This window comes from Labeo rohita, chromosome 10 (genome assembly GCF_022985175.1).
Source record: "Labeo rohita strain BAU-BD-2019 chromosome 10, IGBB_LRoh.1.0, whole genome shotgun sequence".
Taxonomy (NCBI): Eukaryota; Metazoa; Chordata; class Actinopteri; order Cypriniformes; family Cyprinidae; genus Labeo; species Labeo rohita.
The window spans coordinates 23,247,049-23,265,243 of record NC_066878.1 but is presented as its reverse complement, the minus strand read 5'-3'; the positions used below and the strand labels follow the sequence as shown (position 1 = coordinate 23,265,243).

At 37.0% G+C, this 18,195-nt stretch overlaps 1 protein-coding gene across 3 annotated transcripts in view; it reads left to right on the top strand.

Moving 5' to 3' along the window:
* The window catches only part of pam (peptidylglycine alpha-amidating monooxygenase), a 57,488-nt gene extending 39,293 nt beyond the window's left edge, over window positions 1-18,195 (top strand). For all 3 annotated transcript variants that reach the window (XM_051120505.1, XM_051120507.1, XM_051120504.1), the window contains 11 exons: window positions 6,590-6,719; window positions 6,879-6,995; window positions 7,200-7,272; window positions 9,323-9,533; window positions 9,715-9,918; window positions 10,099-10,226; window positions 10,476-10,575; window positions 12,800-12,853; window positions 14,815-15,090; window positions 15,180-15,242; window positions 17,376-18,195. In XM_051120505.1, coding sequence (XP_050976462.1) covers window positions 6,590-6,719; window positions 6,879-6,995; window positions 7,200-7,272; window positions 9,323-9,533; window positions 9,715-9,918; window positions 10,099-10,226; window positions 10,476-10,575; window positions 12,800-12,853; window positions 14,815-15,090; window positions 15,180-15,242; window positions 17,376-17,554 — 1,535 coding nt within the window. In that variant the 3' untranslated portion in view covers window positions 17,555-18,195. The remainder of the gene's footprint in view (window positions 1-6,589; window positions 6,720-6,878; window positions 6,996-7,199; window positions 7,273-9,322; window positions 9,534-9,714; window positions 9,919-10,098; window positions 10,227-10,475; window positions 10,576-12,799; window positions 12,854-14,814; window positions 15,091-15,179; window positions 15,243-17,375) is intronic.

Sequence of the window (18,195 nt, the reverse complement as noted above, 5' to 3'; positions counted from 1 at the left end):
TGATTGGGTTCACGTCCTGGCTCTGGCTAGGATACTGAGGTTATGGTTGGGACTCAATTTCAAGCCAACCTTTCATCGCCTGGGTGGTGTGCTTAGGGTCATTATCCTGTTGTACAGCGAACTTTTAGCTTAATTTGAGGTTCTGAGTGTTCTGGACCAAGAATATCTCTGTATTTTGCTGTGTTCAGCCTTGCATCCACCCTGACTCGTCCTTCCCACATTTCACTGCTGGGATGGTATTGAAGCCAGTGATAAGCGGTGTCTGGTTTTCTTCCACCAATTGAGGATAGAACTGATGAGATCAGAGAATCTATTCTAGAGTCTTTTAGGTGCTTTTTCAAGCAGACTTTCATGTGTCTTCCAGGAGAGGCTTTCATCTGGCTACTCTCGTTGTGCAAGTTTCTCCAATCTCCACACATGATATCTGGAGCTCAAACAGAGTTTTCTTACCAACCACTCATTTTGGTCAGGCGGCCATTTTGGTTGTATCAATTTACTCCATTTAAAGCCCCAAGTATACTTAGTTTTTGTACATATCCGCTAACGAATGTGTAATAATAATAATAATAATAATAATAATACATTTATTTATATAGCACCTTTCAAATATAAAATGTGACTCAAAGTGCTTTACAACAATATGTATATAAAAAAACTATATATATATATATATATATATATATATATGTTATATTGAATAACACATTCAATAAAACAAACTTTTTTTTTAGTGTAAACTGAAAACCAACTTAAAACAATAAGGTTTCAACTTCCTTTTAAAAATACTGAGTGTGCTAGCTTCCCTGATATCTAAAGGTAGTGTATTCCATAGTTTTGGAACATGATTTACAGAGGCTGCATCACCAGTTTTCTGGTGGAGTTTAATTAACAAGAGAACTGGCAATATAATTTCGGTCCTTGCTCATTATGGGCTTTGTACGCAAAAAGAAGGACATTATAATCTATTCTAAATTTTTAGGTGCAATGTGACTAAATGCAACTGAAACTGTTGTATGTTATGTGCTTGTATAGTTGAACAAATGCCTTTCAAAGTATACTCCGTTTGATAGCGTGCACGAATAAAGACGATCGACAAATGCGCTCTAGAAAGCTTCATCTGTGTCCAGCGTCTGCTGTTTTATTCTCCAGAAGTTATGACCAATAAAAATATCTTGTATTCTTTGAAACCAAATCTGGGCTATCTCAAAACCCTCTCTCACAAGCTCTAATCAGTGTGGCCATCTGTTGTTGTTTCAGTCTCTGCTATTTGTTGTCTTTTTAGTTTCGTCTTCTTCTGTGAGACAACAGCTCGGGCCAGTGCTGCCACCTTGTGGAACAACTTATTAGTGCAAAACTAATACGTGTATGCGCGACCCGCGCGTATTAATTAATTCACATCACGCACATTGTACGCGGACCCTCGAGTTTTCTGGAAATTCTGATTTTCCAATCTCCTGCTTGGAAATAACATTTAAAGTCAGACATCAGACCTGTGTACTCGGGGCAGATTGATCAACCCCGACTTCAGAGCATAGTGTGGAGCTACCTTGTGCAAAACTTAAAAACATTACACGTTATGTTAATGATATGATGTCTTAATTTTTGATTTTCGTCAGGTGTTTTCAAAACAAACAGCAGCGTTTTTTCTTCTGTTTTTGCCATAATTGGCACAGAAACATGAAATGCTTTCGTTGTGTCGCATTGACATCATGAGGTTAAATATTAGCGTGTTGAGTGATTGACTGGAACTCAAGTGGGACGTTTCAGCTCGGATGTTCCCAATCCCGACCTTGTCTGGAATGCGGCTTAAGGCCAAAGTATTCTTGGGTCTGCGTACGGTGTGCGTGACAAATTTTGCCACCAGAATAGTATGAAGGTACTGTACGCGCACCGTTCAATTTTGTAACGCATTGATTTGTTTTTGCACTAATCAGTTGTTCCACAAGGTGGCAGCACTGGAACAGGCTGTGTTTCACAGTAGATAATGAAATAAAGAGATAACACAACAACAAAATAGTGAAAGCTGCAACAGACGGCCTCATTGACAAGCACTTGCGTGAGAGAGTTATGAGAGATAACTTTAGTTTAAAAGAGTACAAAGAAATTTTTATCATCGTAACTTCTGGAGAACAATAGAGCAGACAATGGACACATTTTCTGGAGCGCATGTGTCAAACCACTTGCGTTCACGCACACTATCAAATGTACTATAATTTGAAAGGCTACACATTCAACTGTACGCATACAAAAAGAAGTATACTTTGGGCTTTATGGAGGCCACTGTGCTGTCAGAGCAGCAGAATTTTTGTAGATTTCCCCAAATCTGTGCCTCAACACAGTCCGTCTCTGAGGTCTGCAGGCAGTTCCTATGACCTCAAGGCTTTATCCTAGCACAGTAATATAACACTGCATATCTCAGCAGTCACGTCAACAAGTGCGTCGAAGGCCATCTCAGTGGCTTGGAAGGCAGCCTTCGTTTCACATTCTTCATTTGGCGTAGTTTAAAGGCATATTTTAAATCCTTCTGTCCTTGAAACACCCACAGTCCTTTGTACATATTGCAGTTCACGTAAAAGAAAAATGAGTTAGCTCCCTCGAGTTCTTGATGAGATGTGAGACGAAAAATGTTTTCTGAGATGAATGTATTGGGGTTTTTTTTGTTGTTGTGTTGAGACATTCACTGTATTGCATAGAATTTTGAAAGGGGTTTTTTTTTTTTTTTTCAAAGTATATTTTTAACAGTATTTTTCACTGTGGGAGTGGAAATTTACAAGTAAGAAGTGAACTTAATGGAGCATCTCGTTCTAGCATAAAATGCTGAGAATGTGTCTAGTCTCGGAAAGATTGGACTGAAGGTTGCAGCTTTGAGAAGCGCACTTGGTTTTGCTCTGATGCCTTTTCAGCTATTTCAGACCTTATATAGACAACCATGTGCATTTTCAAATCATATCCATTCAGTTGAATGTGCCACAGATGGACTCCATTTAATGTGAAGAATCAATAGAGCTGATCCAGAGAAATGAGACCTTATCTAAGTTTAAAGTGTCATGGCAAAGGGACTGAATACTTATGTCAATGTGATGTTTCTTATTCATTTTCTGTTTCTATTGTTATGGGTCAGACAGCAGTGGAAATACAGTATACATAATGCAAACAGTGTTTCATTTATTATGCATGTGTTCTGTGTAAAGGTTCATTAGTGAATGTGCAGAATGAATATACATAATCTTTAGGGCTGCCCTCGATTACAGATTTTTCCAGTAGTCTTTCATTTTAAGCATTAGTTGATATTAGTCACACATTTATTAATAAACCATGTAAATCATAATAATGGGGCCTTAATTGCCTACATGGCGCTCAAGCGCACACATTAAGCTTGCCACAGCGCACAGGCAGATATAATCATTATGAATGTTTAGAGGAAAAACAGCAAGGAGACTGCATTAATGTTTTAATAATTTATTGAAAAACTAGTGCTTTCTTTGTTTTCGGCGATGACACTGACACGTCGTCTCCGCAGTAGTGATGTGCCTGTGCACATTTCAAACAGATTACATTGTCTGAGAATATTTGTTTTCAGTTTTAATTGGTTCACTTAAAACTAGACATTTCACTCTCTATAGATATATTTATCATGTCTGTAAGGCAAGTATACAGTTTTGTAGTTTCACAGAGACCGTGCAGAAAGCGCATCCTGTTTGCTTTAATTATTTATTATTATTTTACAAAAGCGCAACGTTTTGTTGTTACTCTGAGTGCATACAAATAAAAATAGAGTTTTTACATATTCGAAAGATGTATTACTCTGTGTATGACCAAAAATGACCAGTATTTTAAGAGCAAGTAACCGCAACTGATCTGTCTGTCATGGACTTCTCGACTTCCTGTGTAATTTTTTTTTTCTGTGACTAAGCGACTAATAAAATTTTGGTTGACCAAGCCTCTTCTCATTGACTAATGGTTAGTCGACTATTAGGGGGCAGCCCTAATAATCTTGCATTGATGTTAGATTGTCATTGCTCTTGTCCTCATTCATAACCAAGTCATTTCATGAATCAGTTTGGGGCGTGTCAAAAGTGTCTTTGGCTTAATGCTGGGAAAAGTATTATAATGAAAGGATGTCATTCATCAGTGCTGTCATTTGAGTCTTACCCTAAAGCAGATCTAATACCTGAACAACTTTGTGTGTGAGTAAAACTGTAGGTTTAGTATCTTTTTTAATTCTAAAATACTAAAAGTTCTCTTTTAGGAGGGCAGATTTTATAATTATCCAGATACAGAACAAAAGTCTAAAGTATGTTCTAATATAGATAAATTCCACACGGAATATGATTCCACAGGCTTTTGCAAATCTAGAATAATTGTTAGTCACACTCAATGCATTGCTTTTAACTAACATGTTTGCGTATTAAATATTTTAGCTAATTTTATTGTGCTATTAATAGTAGTAAGTTCTGATTAACACATTTTTACTATGTTTAAATCATTTTTTCAAAATTTCTGAGATTTATTTTCCCCAAATCAACTGTGCAAATGTGAAAAGTGCTACAGTACTAGTTTACATTGACCCTTAAGTTCACACAGTTATTGTATAAGAGACAGATAGTTATTCACATTGGACTCTGGACATGTTTGACCTCCAGACAGTGTCCATATAATTTTTTGCCTCTTTGGACCTGATGTATTGTTTTATAGTTTTATGAAATCAAATAAACTTTAACTTGACGTTGGGCTTTTTTATTGCTATTTATTTAACATAGTGCGAAGGCGTTCATCCATGAAGTGTTTAAGTGTATGAATACTTCTGAGACCTCTGTACATATAATAGATACTTGTGTCATTAACATCTTTGGCTGTGTTCAGAATGGAGCACTGTTACACTTTTTTTTTTAATACTTTTTTTTTTTTTATACAAATCCTTCTGGTAATTGTTTGCCAAAAAAAAACCCTCAGCAAACCACATTAATTCCTCATTTCCCACTAGAGTTCAGCTCATAGGCCGTGTTTACACCTGGCATTAAAAAGTGTTTTCATCCGCTTTCGACCACTTCTAGAGGTAGTCAACAACACATTCGAACGAATTGCACTCGAAGTGTAGACGCTCATTTGGTCAAGCTTTTAAAGACCACACATTCTCCGCTAAATGAGCTAATTCTCAAACTTTATGATGTCCGTTAACCGACACAATTAGAATGTTAAAGTAGATTTAAATTAAATTACATATTTGTGACCCATTGTAAATAAATGTTTTCTTCTCAGTGGTTTAGTTGTTAAACAGGCCTACACAAAATACATTTTGGCTCAATAATTCACAAATAAACAAACATATGTTTTGTTTTATTTTTATAGCTGCACCACAAGTCCACTTCCAAAACAAAGATTCACATATAATGTACTTACCCACTTGTCATTCAAGACAGTCTTTCTTTCTTCAGTCAGTTTTTTGAGGAAAACATTTCAGCATTTTTCTCCATATAATGGATTGATAGGGTGCCCCGATTTTGAACTTCCAAAGTGCAGTTTATATGCGGCTTCAAACGATCCCAAATGTGGTTGTAAATGATCCCAGCCGAGGGTCAATAATACAATTTATATACTTTTTAATGTCAAGCGCTCGTCTTGTTTCGCTCTGCCTGTTTTTTTCCGGTTCAGGACAGTTTGGGTATGTCGAAAAACTCCCATTTCATGTTCTCCCTTTTTTTTTTTTTTTTTACCTTTTCATTAAGGGTGCTTGATCTTCTTTGCATGTTCACATTGCAATGACTGGGTCAGTACTTCTGCAGTGATGTAGCATGATCTTGAAATGATTTTTGAAGTTGAGGGAGAAAATACGATTGGAGTTTTTCAACAAGTTCAGGGGGAGCAAGACAAGGCGAGCGTTTGAGATTAAAAAGTATTTAAATTGTATTTTTTAAATGAAAATTACTGATTGTTTCGCTAGATAAGACCCTTTTTCCTCAACTGGGATCGTTTACAACCACATTTGGGATCGTTTGAAGCCGCATTTAAACTGCACTTCGGAAGTTCAAACTCGGGGCACCATATCAATCCATTATATGGAGAAAAATCCTGAAATGTTTCCCTCAAAAAACATAATTTCTTTACAACTGAAGGAAGAAAGACATGAACATCTTGGATGACAAGAGGGTGAGTACATTATATGTGAACCTTTGTTTTGAAAGTGGACTTCTCTTTTAAGAAAGCAGGGGGGGGAATTCTCACAGCTTTCAGCTCATAAGTAAACTGCAGAAGCTTATTTAATTATATTAGTCCGAAAGATGACAAAAAGTCCATATGCACTGGCCCATAAACCCTCCCCTCAAGAAAAATGAGGACAGAAGTGGTCGAAAGAGAACTGAAGAGGCAGATTAATATGCCAGGTGTAAACAGAAAAGTGTCTCCCTCGTCTACTTGTGAACCGATCGACCAAATGCATCTTAATACCAGGTGTAAACAGCGTCATAAAGTGTTCACGTACAGAAGTTGAGTGCAGGTTGATTTATGATGCTTTATTTGGTGTGTGGCTGTGTGTGTTAACCTGCGATTTGTGTGTGTGTGTGTGCGTGCGTGTGTGTGTGTGCGTGTGCAGGTGCTCATCTGGTGGAGGTGTCGGACTGGTCCGAGGCAGAGCTGCAGCTGGGGCAGGTGTCTGGTCTGGCTCTCAACTCTAACGGTGACCTGATCATCTTCCACAGAGGAGATCACAAATGGGGATTTAAGTATGTTGTGGAATATAAACCCACTCCATACATTTAAGCTTTCTCAACTAGAGTGTGAAGTGTGATGTGATGAAATGATGTCGAATTGATAATCAAATGCCGAACTATTCCTGTAAAGGGGTGAATGCTGACGTATAATCAAGTTGTTTTCCCTTCTAGCTCCTTTGATTTCAATGGCATCTACCAGCAGAGGGATCTGGGTCCCATCCAGCAGTCCACAATCGTGGTGGTGGATCCGGTCAAGGGAAAAGTGCTCAAAGCTTCAGGACGAAATATGTAAGATTTTGAAAAATGCACCATGTCTAATTCATATTAGCTGCACAGTGCAATTTACAAACTAGAATTCTCCCATTTCTAAACAATGAAGCCGCATTTGCACTGTAGGCAGTTTGATTATAGGCAGTTTGCGTTTTGACATGCGATGTAGTTACTCGTGTACTTCTGATCTTTGATTCATTCATGAAATATTTGTTTGAACAGGTTCTATATGCCTCATGGAATAACTACTGACAAGGATGATAATTACTGGGTGACCGATGTAGCACTTCATCAGGTAAAGACACAGTGAACTCAGTGAGTATAGTTTCCTACACCATGCACCAGATACTTGAAATCTGGAGAAAAATCTGATAAGAAGAGGTCTGGCAGACACAAAGCCACAAAAGAATAAAAACACAGGTTTCAGATTCAGCAGTTTGTGTAATCAGTGGCCTTTGGGATATGGAACAAGAAAGAGGATGCATTGTCTACAATGGTGTTGGAGTTTGGGGAGTTCGCAGAATGCCAGATTTAGGTCCTGTTTCCTAGCGAGCAGGCTTAGAAACCCTCAGCAATGCTTAAAGGGTTAGTTCACCCAAAAATGAAAATAACCCCATCATTGACTCACCCTCGAGCCATCCTAGGGGTATATGACTTCATTCAGACAAAAGCTCTTTATAATGGCTATTGAGATTTTGGAGCCCAAAAAAGTGCATCCATCATCCATTGGAGCATATCACAGTGCTCCACACAGTTCAGGGGGCTTAATAAAGACCTTTCGGAAGAGAGTGGATGTGTTTGTGTAAGAAAAATAGCCATGTTTAATCATATAGCCACTTTGAAATCATAATGTCTAGCTTCTGCTAGCTGTCCAGTGGACGAGAGTGGCGTTAAGTAGGGGTGTACATGTATTTGTACAGATATTTTTGGTACGGATCTTTCGGTTCGATACACATGTGTACTGAACAAATACAGCATTTTTTTTTCTGGAAATTCAAACAGTAAATGGTGTTTTGACAGTCTTTGATGTGGCATGACAGATAGATGTATAAACGCCTCGGAGAGCTGCTTCTGGGATCCTTCAGAAACGTGTCGTGACATGGCTGGTATACATAAGCATTGACTAGAGACTATATTTTACTTTACCTGTTAGTGATGTCTTTATTATTTCATGCATGTATAACAGCCTCTGTGTAATTGAATACATTTCAAAAACAAATAGAAATTTTTGAATTTATAAGTTAATTTAAACACTGCATTATGTGCAATTTACATGTTTGCATTATTTTTTTAAGTTGAGTGTTGATTCTTATATTTAAAAAAAGACAGGCTATGTATTAAATTTCAGTTTGGGCTGTGTTGTTAATTGTAACTATATTGTAATGTAAAAGGGCTCCCTATAGTTTAAAGCTTAGACTGAGGAAGAACATCACTAAGAACATTTTTAAATAGCTGAATTTATTTAAAAAGTGAGCAACTTGTTCAGTAAACCACTGTTTAATTAAAAAATAAATACATAATGTACTGTTACACCCCTAGTATTAAGTAGGCTTAGCGTAAGCTCCGGTGAGAAGTGACGAACACGGAAGCACAGAGGAGAGAGCAAAACAAAACACCAGTTACGAATTAGAAGTACAAAACAAGGGTTTGTAAAGAAAAATGTCGGAGGATTTCGACATAAGAGGAGACTGGTTTTCCTTTGCTGTAAACAAAACTTGGTTCTCGAGAGACTAACACACTTTCACCTTAGCTTACGCTACGCCTGTGTCCTACATCATCCACTGGAACGCCACTCTCATAAATGCGCGTATGTCAGTCAGCAGAAGCTAGAGATTATGATATATAAAGTTTTAAATACAGATATTATTCTTACACAATTACGTTGATTCACTTCAGAAAGCCTTTATTAATCTCCACAGCCATGTGGAGTATTTTTTTATGATGGATTGATGCACACACATTCACTGTCATTATAAAGCTTGGAAGAGCCAGGACATTTTGTAATATAACTGATTGTATTTGTCTGAAAGAAGAAAGTCATATACACCTAGGATTGCTTGTAAATCCTAAGTAAACCATGGGGTAATTTCCATTTTTGGGTGAACTATCCCTTTAATGCAGATGTTGTGCCAAGGTTTTTATTCTTAAAAGAATGTCCTTGGCTATTTTAAGAGTCCAGACCTTATGCTTTTCTTCGTCTTGGCATCTCACCAGAGAAGCTTGCAGTTGTGGATCATACTGTATGAAATAACAGGACTCACGAAATGTATTTGTGATAATAGAATTGAAATAAACACATGATAATGGTCAAGTAAAAATAACTTTTTTTTCCCCTCCATATATAGGTATTTAAGCTGAGCAGCGACGGTAAAGATCGGCAGCTTTTGGTCTTGGGAGAAGCCTTTGAACCAGGAAGTGACAAGAAACATTTCTGCCAACCTACAGATGTGGCCGTGGACCCTGTTACAGGAAATGTCTATGTTTCAGACGGCTATTGCAATTCCAGGATCCTCAAATTCTCATCAGAGGGCAAATATATCTCACACTGGGGAGCAGGTATAATCTTATAATCTCCTAATCATTTCATATTCAAAAAACACAATGAGAAATACATTGATATTTCTGCTCGGTATGATGAATTGAATCACTAAGGCAGAATATCCAGTTGGTTGATGTTTCAACACAAAGGTTGGGAAGTTCAGACTTAATTAATACTCATTCGTTGATGATGGCACAGGCTCCTCGGACAGAAAACGGCGTGTTTCATTCTTGATCCCGCACAGCCTGGCCTTCCTGCCTGATAAGCGGGAGCTGTGTGTGGCCGATCGAGACAACGGACGGATTCAGTGCTTCATGGCAGATACTGGCGAGTTTGTGAAGGAGATCAAAAAAGAGCAGTTTGGAGGAGAAGTGTTTGCCATCGCATACTCGCCTGCCCAAGGTATGCATGATTCACCTCTCTTCGGACCAAATCAGTGTTGAACTATTTGATCATCATCATCCTCTACCTGTGATCACATTGTCTAATTGGACTTTTACAATGTGAATACATGTTTAAAAACTGACTAATGCTTTGCTGACTGATGCAAAACCCAAATCAGTTCTAATGTTGTCGTTTTAGGTGGTCTCATTTATGCGGTGAATGGAGTGCGTCAGGATGGGCAGGATGGGCAGGTTGAGCCCCTTCAAGGCTTTGTTATCAATTATTCAACCAAGGAGATCCTGGACTCCTTCAGTCCAGAGACACAGGTGATGATTACAGCTTTAACTCATATTACACCTAAAATATACAAGACTCCATTTTATTGATTGCATGAGAAGTTGCGTGATATTGCATGGGTTCCACTGGTGTGAATATGAGCGCATTTATTCATTTAGTAAATGCTTTTAGTCATTTTAGCATCATTCTGTATTACGGCAACACAAAATATCCTAAGACTGGACCAAAACATATGTTTACTCATTCTCCTTTGTCTTTTCCCTCTGTTTCTACTTCAGAAATTTAAAGTGCCACATGACATTGTTGTCACAGCAGACGGGAGCGTCTTTGTTGGAGACGCAGCATCAGATTCTGTAATAAAATTTGTTCAGTCTGAAAGTAAGTTAACTATAAATATAATAAATGTATGAGTCATAAATATACCAATGCTATAATATGTGAATGAGAAATGTGTTGTAGTGCAGTCTAGTGCTGTCAAACGATTAATCGTGATTAATCACATCCAAAATAAACATTTTTGTTTACATAATACTGTGTTTATTTGTTATGTATACAGGTGCATCTTCAAAAATTAGAATATCCCGAAAAAGTTCATTTCTTTGTTTGTAAAAAATTGAACTCAAAAACTGAAACTTTCATATATTCTAGATTCATAACACGTAAAGTAAAACATTTCTAAAGTTTTAATTTTGATGATTAGAGCTTATAGCTCATGAAAGTCAAAAATCCAGTATCTCAAAATATAAGAATATTTCCTAAGATCAATCAAAAAAAGGATTTGCAAAACAGAAAAGTTCCAAGTTCTTTGAAGTGTGTTCATTTATGCACTCAATACTTGGTCGGCAGCACAAATTACAGCAAAGGACTTGCTCCTAGCACACGACAGCATCAGTAGGGTGTGACATGGAAGTGATCAGTCTGTGGCACTGCTGAGGCACTATTGAACCTTCAGATCATCTGTATATTGTTGGAACGACAATTTTTCCTCATTTTTCTCTTGAAAATGTCCCATACGTTCTCTATGGGGTTCAGGTCAGGCATGTTGGCTGGCCAATTAATCACAGTAATATCATGGTCAGCAAACCACTTGGAAGTCGTTCTGGGACTGTGGGCAGGTGCTAAAGTCCTGCTGGAAAAGGAAATCAGCATCTCCATAAAGCTTGTCAGCAGATGGAAGCATAAAATGCTCCAAAATCTCCTGGTAGACGGCTGCATTGACTTTGCACTTGATAAAACACAATAGACCAACACCAGCAGACGTCACGACACACCAAATCATCACTGACTTCAGAAACTTCACACTGGACTTCAAGCAGCTTGGATTTTGTGCCTCTCCAGTCTTCCTCCAGACTCTGGAGTCATGATTTCAACATGAAATGCAAAACTTACTTTTATCTGAAAAGAGGACTTTGGAGCACTGAGCAACAGTCCAGTTCATTTTCTTCTTAGCCCAGGTAAGATGCTTCTGACTTTGTTTCTGTTTCAGAAGTGGCTTGGTAGCCCTTTTCCTGAAGACGTCTGAGAGTGGTGACTCCTGATGCACTGACTCCAGCTTCAGTCCACTCCTTGTGAAGCTCTCCCAAGTGTTTGAATCGGCTTTGCTTGACAGTTTTCTTAAGCTTGCGGTCATCCCTGTTGCTTGTGCACCTTTGCCTACCCAATTTCTTCCTTCCAGTCAACTTTGCATTTAATATGCTTTAATACAGCACTCTGTAAATAGCCACCCCTTTCAGTAATGACCTTCTGTGACTTACCCTCTTTGTGGAGGGTGTCCAAGTCAGCAGTCTTCCTCATTAGTGTGGTTTCAAAGAACAAGAGAGACCTGGAATTTATACTGTAGGGATGGACATTTAATGAAACTCTAATGTAAATATTCTAATATTTTGAGATTCTGGATTTTTGACTTTCATGAGCTGTAAGCTCTAATCATCAAAAAAACAAAAAAAACTTGTAATGGATCTAGAATATATAAATGTGTCGGTTTATTGAAATAAGTTACAAACAAAAAAATAACTTTTTCACAATATTCTAATTTTTTGAGATGCACCTGTATATAAATACACACATACAGTATACATTTTGAAAATATTTACATGTATATGTTTATATTCATTTAATTGATATTATATCTACATTTTTTTTAATATAAACAACATATTTTTCTTAAACATGTACATTCATGTGTGTGTATTTATATATACATAATAAATATACACAGTACACACATATATTATGTAAACAGAAACTTTTACTTTTGTCTTATTTTACTACACATTATTCACAATCATAAGAAATCCATAAACAATTTTACAATTTTTTTAAATTTAATTTCACAGTGTTAGCGATTACAGCAGTTACATTGTGGAAAAATGAAATATTGGGTTCATTATAAATCACATTTTAAGTTTATAAACTCCTGTTCTTATTCAGGCAAACTGCATAATGATTGGTAATCTGAGGAAAAAAAAACCCTTATCCTGTCATGCGCCTGCCTTTCTTAATCAGTGTTATTGCCTGCCTGCAGTTTCATCCTATGATTTTTGTCTGTTCAAACAAAAAATAAAGCTGAATTTTTTGTCTTATTTTTTTCGTATTATTTCAGAGGCAGAACATCGCTCTGTTAAAAAAGGAGGAATTGAGGTCCAAGAAATTGAAGGTAAATTGTTGGGATTGTCTTCATTTTTCATGACGCAGCAAGCTTCATTGGGTCACAAGTTGACAGTGGCACGTGTCCCAGTATTTTTGCCAGCTGTTCAAAATGAGAACTAGTAATGCCAATGAATCAGTCTGAATTGAGTTGGAACTGGCCAAACAAATCACCTGAAAAAATTAGTGATTCAGAATGGATTAATTCAAACAAATCGTGGAGCTGTTTCTCAGTTAGTAAAACAGTACTGGCATACTTAAAGAGATAGTTCACCCAAAAATGTAAATTACCCAATGATTTACTCATCCTTAAGCCATCCTAGGTGTATATGACTTTCTTCTTTCAGACGAATACATTCAGAGTCAAACAATGTCCTGTCTCTTCCAAGCTTTATAATGGCAGTGAATGGGTGTTGAGATTTTGAAGTCCAATAAAGTGCATCCATCCATTATAAAAAGGTACTCCACATAATTATAATTTCTCCATTTATTTAAAATTTCATGAACTGTAATCTCTAGCGTCCGCTAACTGTCATATGTGCGTTCACAAGAGCGTGGCGTTCCAGCGCATGATGTAGGACGTAGCATAAGCTCCGGTGAGAATATCCTAGTCTCTCAAGAATCAAATTTTGTTTACAGCAAAGGAAAACCAGTCTCCTCTTGGCTTATATCCAAATCCTCTGACATTTTTCTTTACAAATCCATGTTTTATACTTCCAATTCGTGATGAGTGTTGTGTTTTGCTCTCTCCTCTGTGCTTTCGCATTTTAAATACAGATATTCGCTTCAGAAGGCCTTCATTAACACCCTGGAGTGTGTGGAGTACTTTTTATGATGGATGGATGTACTTTATTTTGCTTCAAAATCTCAACAACCATTCACTGCCAATATAAAGCTAGAAAGAGACAGAATAAAAATTATTTACTTAAACTTTAATTGAGGGCTGGGAGATAATGGCCAAAATTATCATGATAATAATAGTATAAAATGTTTTTGTCTCTTAGAAATGCACAATTAATAGCAGCTTGAGTTGCAGATGTAGATTTATGTTCATTATCAAAATCAGTAATATCTGTAAACATTGTTTTAACCTCATTTTTATATGGTGAAATGTAATTATTCTGATTGTTAGAGGTTTTTTTTTTTAATGAACTATTTCCCTGCCATAGTATCATCCATAGATAATATAACAGTTATAACCATAAATATAGCACTTCAATACCATTTTAAAAATGTAAAATGATTCCTAGGTATATGTCTGAAAAACAGTAGTCTAAATACATTTAGTATAAATGCAGAAATGCTATAGCTTAATCACAAAAAAATACTGTAATTATATGACATTTCCCCTCCTTCAATACATTTAATACATGTCTACATTAATAATATAATAAAATTCGACACAAATATACCCACATTTCTGACATAACACCACTGTGCACTTAGTGCTACTACAGTAAATCTATGGTAAATTATGGCGATTTGTAGATTAAAAAGCCTTCTGACTGTATCGTTGTGCACACTGTTTCTCCTGTTTGTCAGTGCTGTTTCATCTGGCTTTAAAGCGAGTCATTTGTGTTCTTCACTAAATTTAAGCACCTCACACTGGCACTGTTTAGTAACCGAGACTCATCAGTGAGTGAATGCATCTGCTCTAGTAAGTTCGCGCCATGCCGCTGTTTGAACTTTGATCCGAGTGGATAAACAACCCGAGTGGTGCACTTTGACTAGCACTCTTTTGTTCCGCCTTTGCCACATAAACATTATATCGAACATTTATGTAAATCTTGTTATCATTTATTGAGGAAATTAATATCGCAAGATAATTATCGTTAGCGATTTAATGCCTTGAGACTTAAGGGTGAGTAAATCATTGGGTAATTTTCATTTTGGGGTGAACTACCCCTTTAAGCATTTCAACAAATTGATAATTAATATTTCTTATCTAATTCCATGTTGATGTTATTTTAGAAACAGAAACGTTTGTGCAGGCCAATCTGAAGCCATTACCCAAGTTTTCAGCTCCGCATCCAGTAGCCCCTGTGCAGAAGATCCAGGAGCCATCACAGAAACAGCATCAGCAGCCGCTGACAGCTCCAGAGGCGAAGGAGACAACCAAGACCGCAGCCAATCAGAGCGCTCAGGGCGTGTCGACCGCCATCATCACCACTCTGCTGCTCATCCCATTGGTGGTCGTCATCGCCATCGGTGCCTTTGTCCGCTGGAAAAGAGGCAGGATGTACAGTGGTAATGATGGAAATGACTTTTCTTTTCCATTGCTGTCTTGTTGTATGTGGGATTGTTTTTGATCGATTTCTACTTTTTTTTTTTTTTAGATGATTGTCAGGTGAAGTTGGAACCTTCAGGATCAACAGGAGGAATCCTGGGTAAAATCAGAGGTAAGAGAGAGATACCAGTGTTATTTTCATTAGATCTTAGAAAAGAGACATTAATCCTTAAAGCAGAAGTTTACCTCCAGAACAAAAATGTACAGATAATGTACTCACCCCCTTGTCATCCAAGATGTTCATGTCTTTCTTTATTCAGTCATAAAGAAATTATGTTTTTTTGAGGACAACATTTCAGCATTTTTCTCCATATAATGGACTGATATGGTGCCCCGAGTTTGAACTTCCAAAATTCAGTTTAAATGCGGCTTCAAACGATCCCAAATGCGGTTGTAAACGATCCCGGCCGAGGAAGAAGGGTCTTATCTAGCGAAGTTGAGGGAGAAAATACGATTGGAGTTTTTCGACATACACTAACTGTCATGAACCGGAAAAAAACAGAGTTCAAGCAGAGTAAGACAAGACGAGCGTTTGACATTAAAAAGTATATAAATTGTATTATTTTTATGAAAATAACCAATCGTTTTGCTAGATAAGACCCTTCTTTCTCAGCTGGGATCGTTTACAACCGCATTTGTGATCGTTTGAAGCTGCATTTAAACTGTATTTTGGAAGTTCAAACTCGGGTCACCATATCAGTCCATTATATGGAGAAAAATCCTGAAATGTTTTCCTCAAAAAACAATTTCTTTATGACTGAAGAAAGAAATACATGAACATCTTGGATGACAAGGGGGTGAGTACATTATATGTGAATCTTTGTTCTGGAAGTGGACTTCTCCTTTAAAGACCTAGAACATTTTCGGGGCACCTGACATGCCTGAACTGTTCTTAGCCCTTTAGACCTATTCTAGCAGTCAGCATGTGCTATATATCACTGTAAACAGGAGAACTTGAAGTTTCAATTTAGCTTATTTAAAGCCCCAATTTTCCTTTTGTCTTCTTTGAGAATGAATGAATTTCCAACATTTTAAGAAAATCGCAAGCAACAGTTGGAGGTTTTTTACTGTGAACTCAAACAGAAACTCCTGAAATTTGGATTTATTTCTTTAGAAAGTGGTATTTGGGTGTTTTACACTTCCAAATAAAATTTTGTGTACATATAATATTCCCCAAGCAAGTTATAGCTATTTATTACAATATTGTTATAGGCACTTTTCAGTGAAAAACAGGTTTATTTAGTTTACTGACAATGTAGATGTTCAGAAATGTTTAGGAAGTAAAGTAAATGGAAACAGTGTTACATAATAAAAAAAAATAAAAAAAACATTAAAAAAAAAAAGTGAGTTTTTTTCAGAGAAATATAATCTTCAATCAGATTATGAAAAAACGCAAACAGTGCAACAAGTAGTGAAAACAACAGCACAAATGGTCTTGTGCAACACATATATAAACAGTGCAAATGATTCACAAACTACACACAAAATGAGAGAAAACTATACAGAGTGCTACAGAAAAAAGTCTAAAAAATCCTATCTAATTTCGATAATGTATTCCGTGTTTTACCAGGACAGGGCATAGATTCCAGTGCTTTATCTGAAATGTATCGCTGTTTTATCCTTGTTTTTGGTTTGTTTTGTCAAAGTGCTCTGTCGTGTGTTATTCTGCGCTTTTTCAGAGACTCCTGTCATGCAAATGTGTTGTTTTGTGTTTGTTTTCATGCACGCACGACACATTTTACTTTCACTTTGAGTTTGTTAAAATTTCCAAAGAAACATGCTAATTGGTGGTTCAAAACCTTTTTTGTTGGTTGAATAGATGACAGTTTGAACCAATCTGTGCACGGGGGTGGGACTAAGGTGGGTTTCTTCTGACGAATCAATGCGATCAAATTGTGATGACGTAATATGTAAACTACGGAGCCTCTGAATATCCAAATGAAACAAAAGTGATACGGAAACGTTTCTGGATTTAAAAGTTTAAAAGTTATTAAATATTTTAGAACAATAGTTACTTTTAGCTCTGTCTTTGAGGGTTAGTGCCTCTTAAAGAGATAGTTCAACCAAAAACTTAACTTTTAATCATTTGCTCACCCTCAAGTTATTCCAAACCCATCTTTGAAACACAAATGAAGATTTTTAATAAAATCTGAGAGATTTCTGTTCCACCACTGAAAGTTCATTCCAAAACTCTGAGTTTAAAAGCTGAGTTTAAAGTCTCTTTCTCCGTCTCTTTCGCACACAGGCAAAGCTGCAGGAAGCTTGAACCTGGGGAATTTCTTCGCCACCCACAAAGGTTACACCCGGCACGGCTTCGACAGGCTCAGCACCGAAGGAAGCGACCTGGAGAAAGACGACGAGGACGGCACCGACTCGGAGAACGAAGAGTACTCCGCCCCGCCGCCCCCGATGTCCTCGTCCTAAAGAGCGAACGCTCGCCGGTCTTTCTGCTAGCGCTGTCAGGATGTACTTTAATCACCTCTGTATTTGTTCGTATCGGCTGCTGAAACATTTTATCTTGTGTGAAAATGTTCTCCCTGAGACCTACGACTGCCACTTTAATTGCTGATTTTAAGGGACCACGTGGAGATTGAAAGCACTGGTCGTTTTGAGGATAAAGACACTTATTTGATTCTTATTTTTAACTGGAGGGTAAAGGTAGATTATTTATTTAGTTTTAATTATGAACAGCTAGTCAATCTCTTCCAATACTTTATCTGTCTGATAGCAGTGCAATTAATATATAATTGATCCAGGCATTTTGTGTCATAACATTTCTGTATGTTTGTGCCTTTATGTATTTCGCCTTCTGCAGCACCTATATATTACTACAAATGTGCCACATATTTAAGAGCTGCTACTGTCACCTGTGATTTGAGTTGTTTTTTTGCATCTGATAAAAAATGAAAAAAAAAAAAGATTTAAGGCTGTATTTACTACATTTTCAAAGCTAATGTGAGATGTGTCTGATATTTGTTGTGATACTGAGGTTTTATTGCAAGAAAACTATTTTCAGTAATAATGTTATTTGTGTAATAAAGTGTCTGCAAAGCATCGCCTCTTTC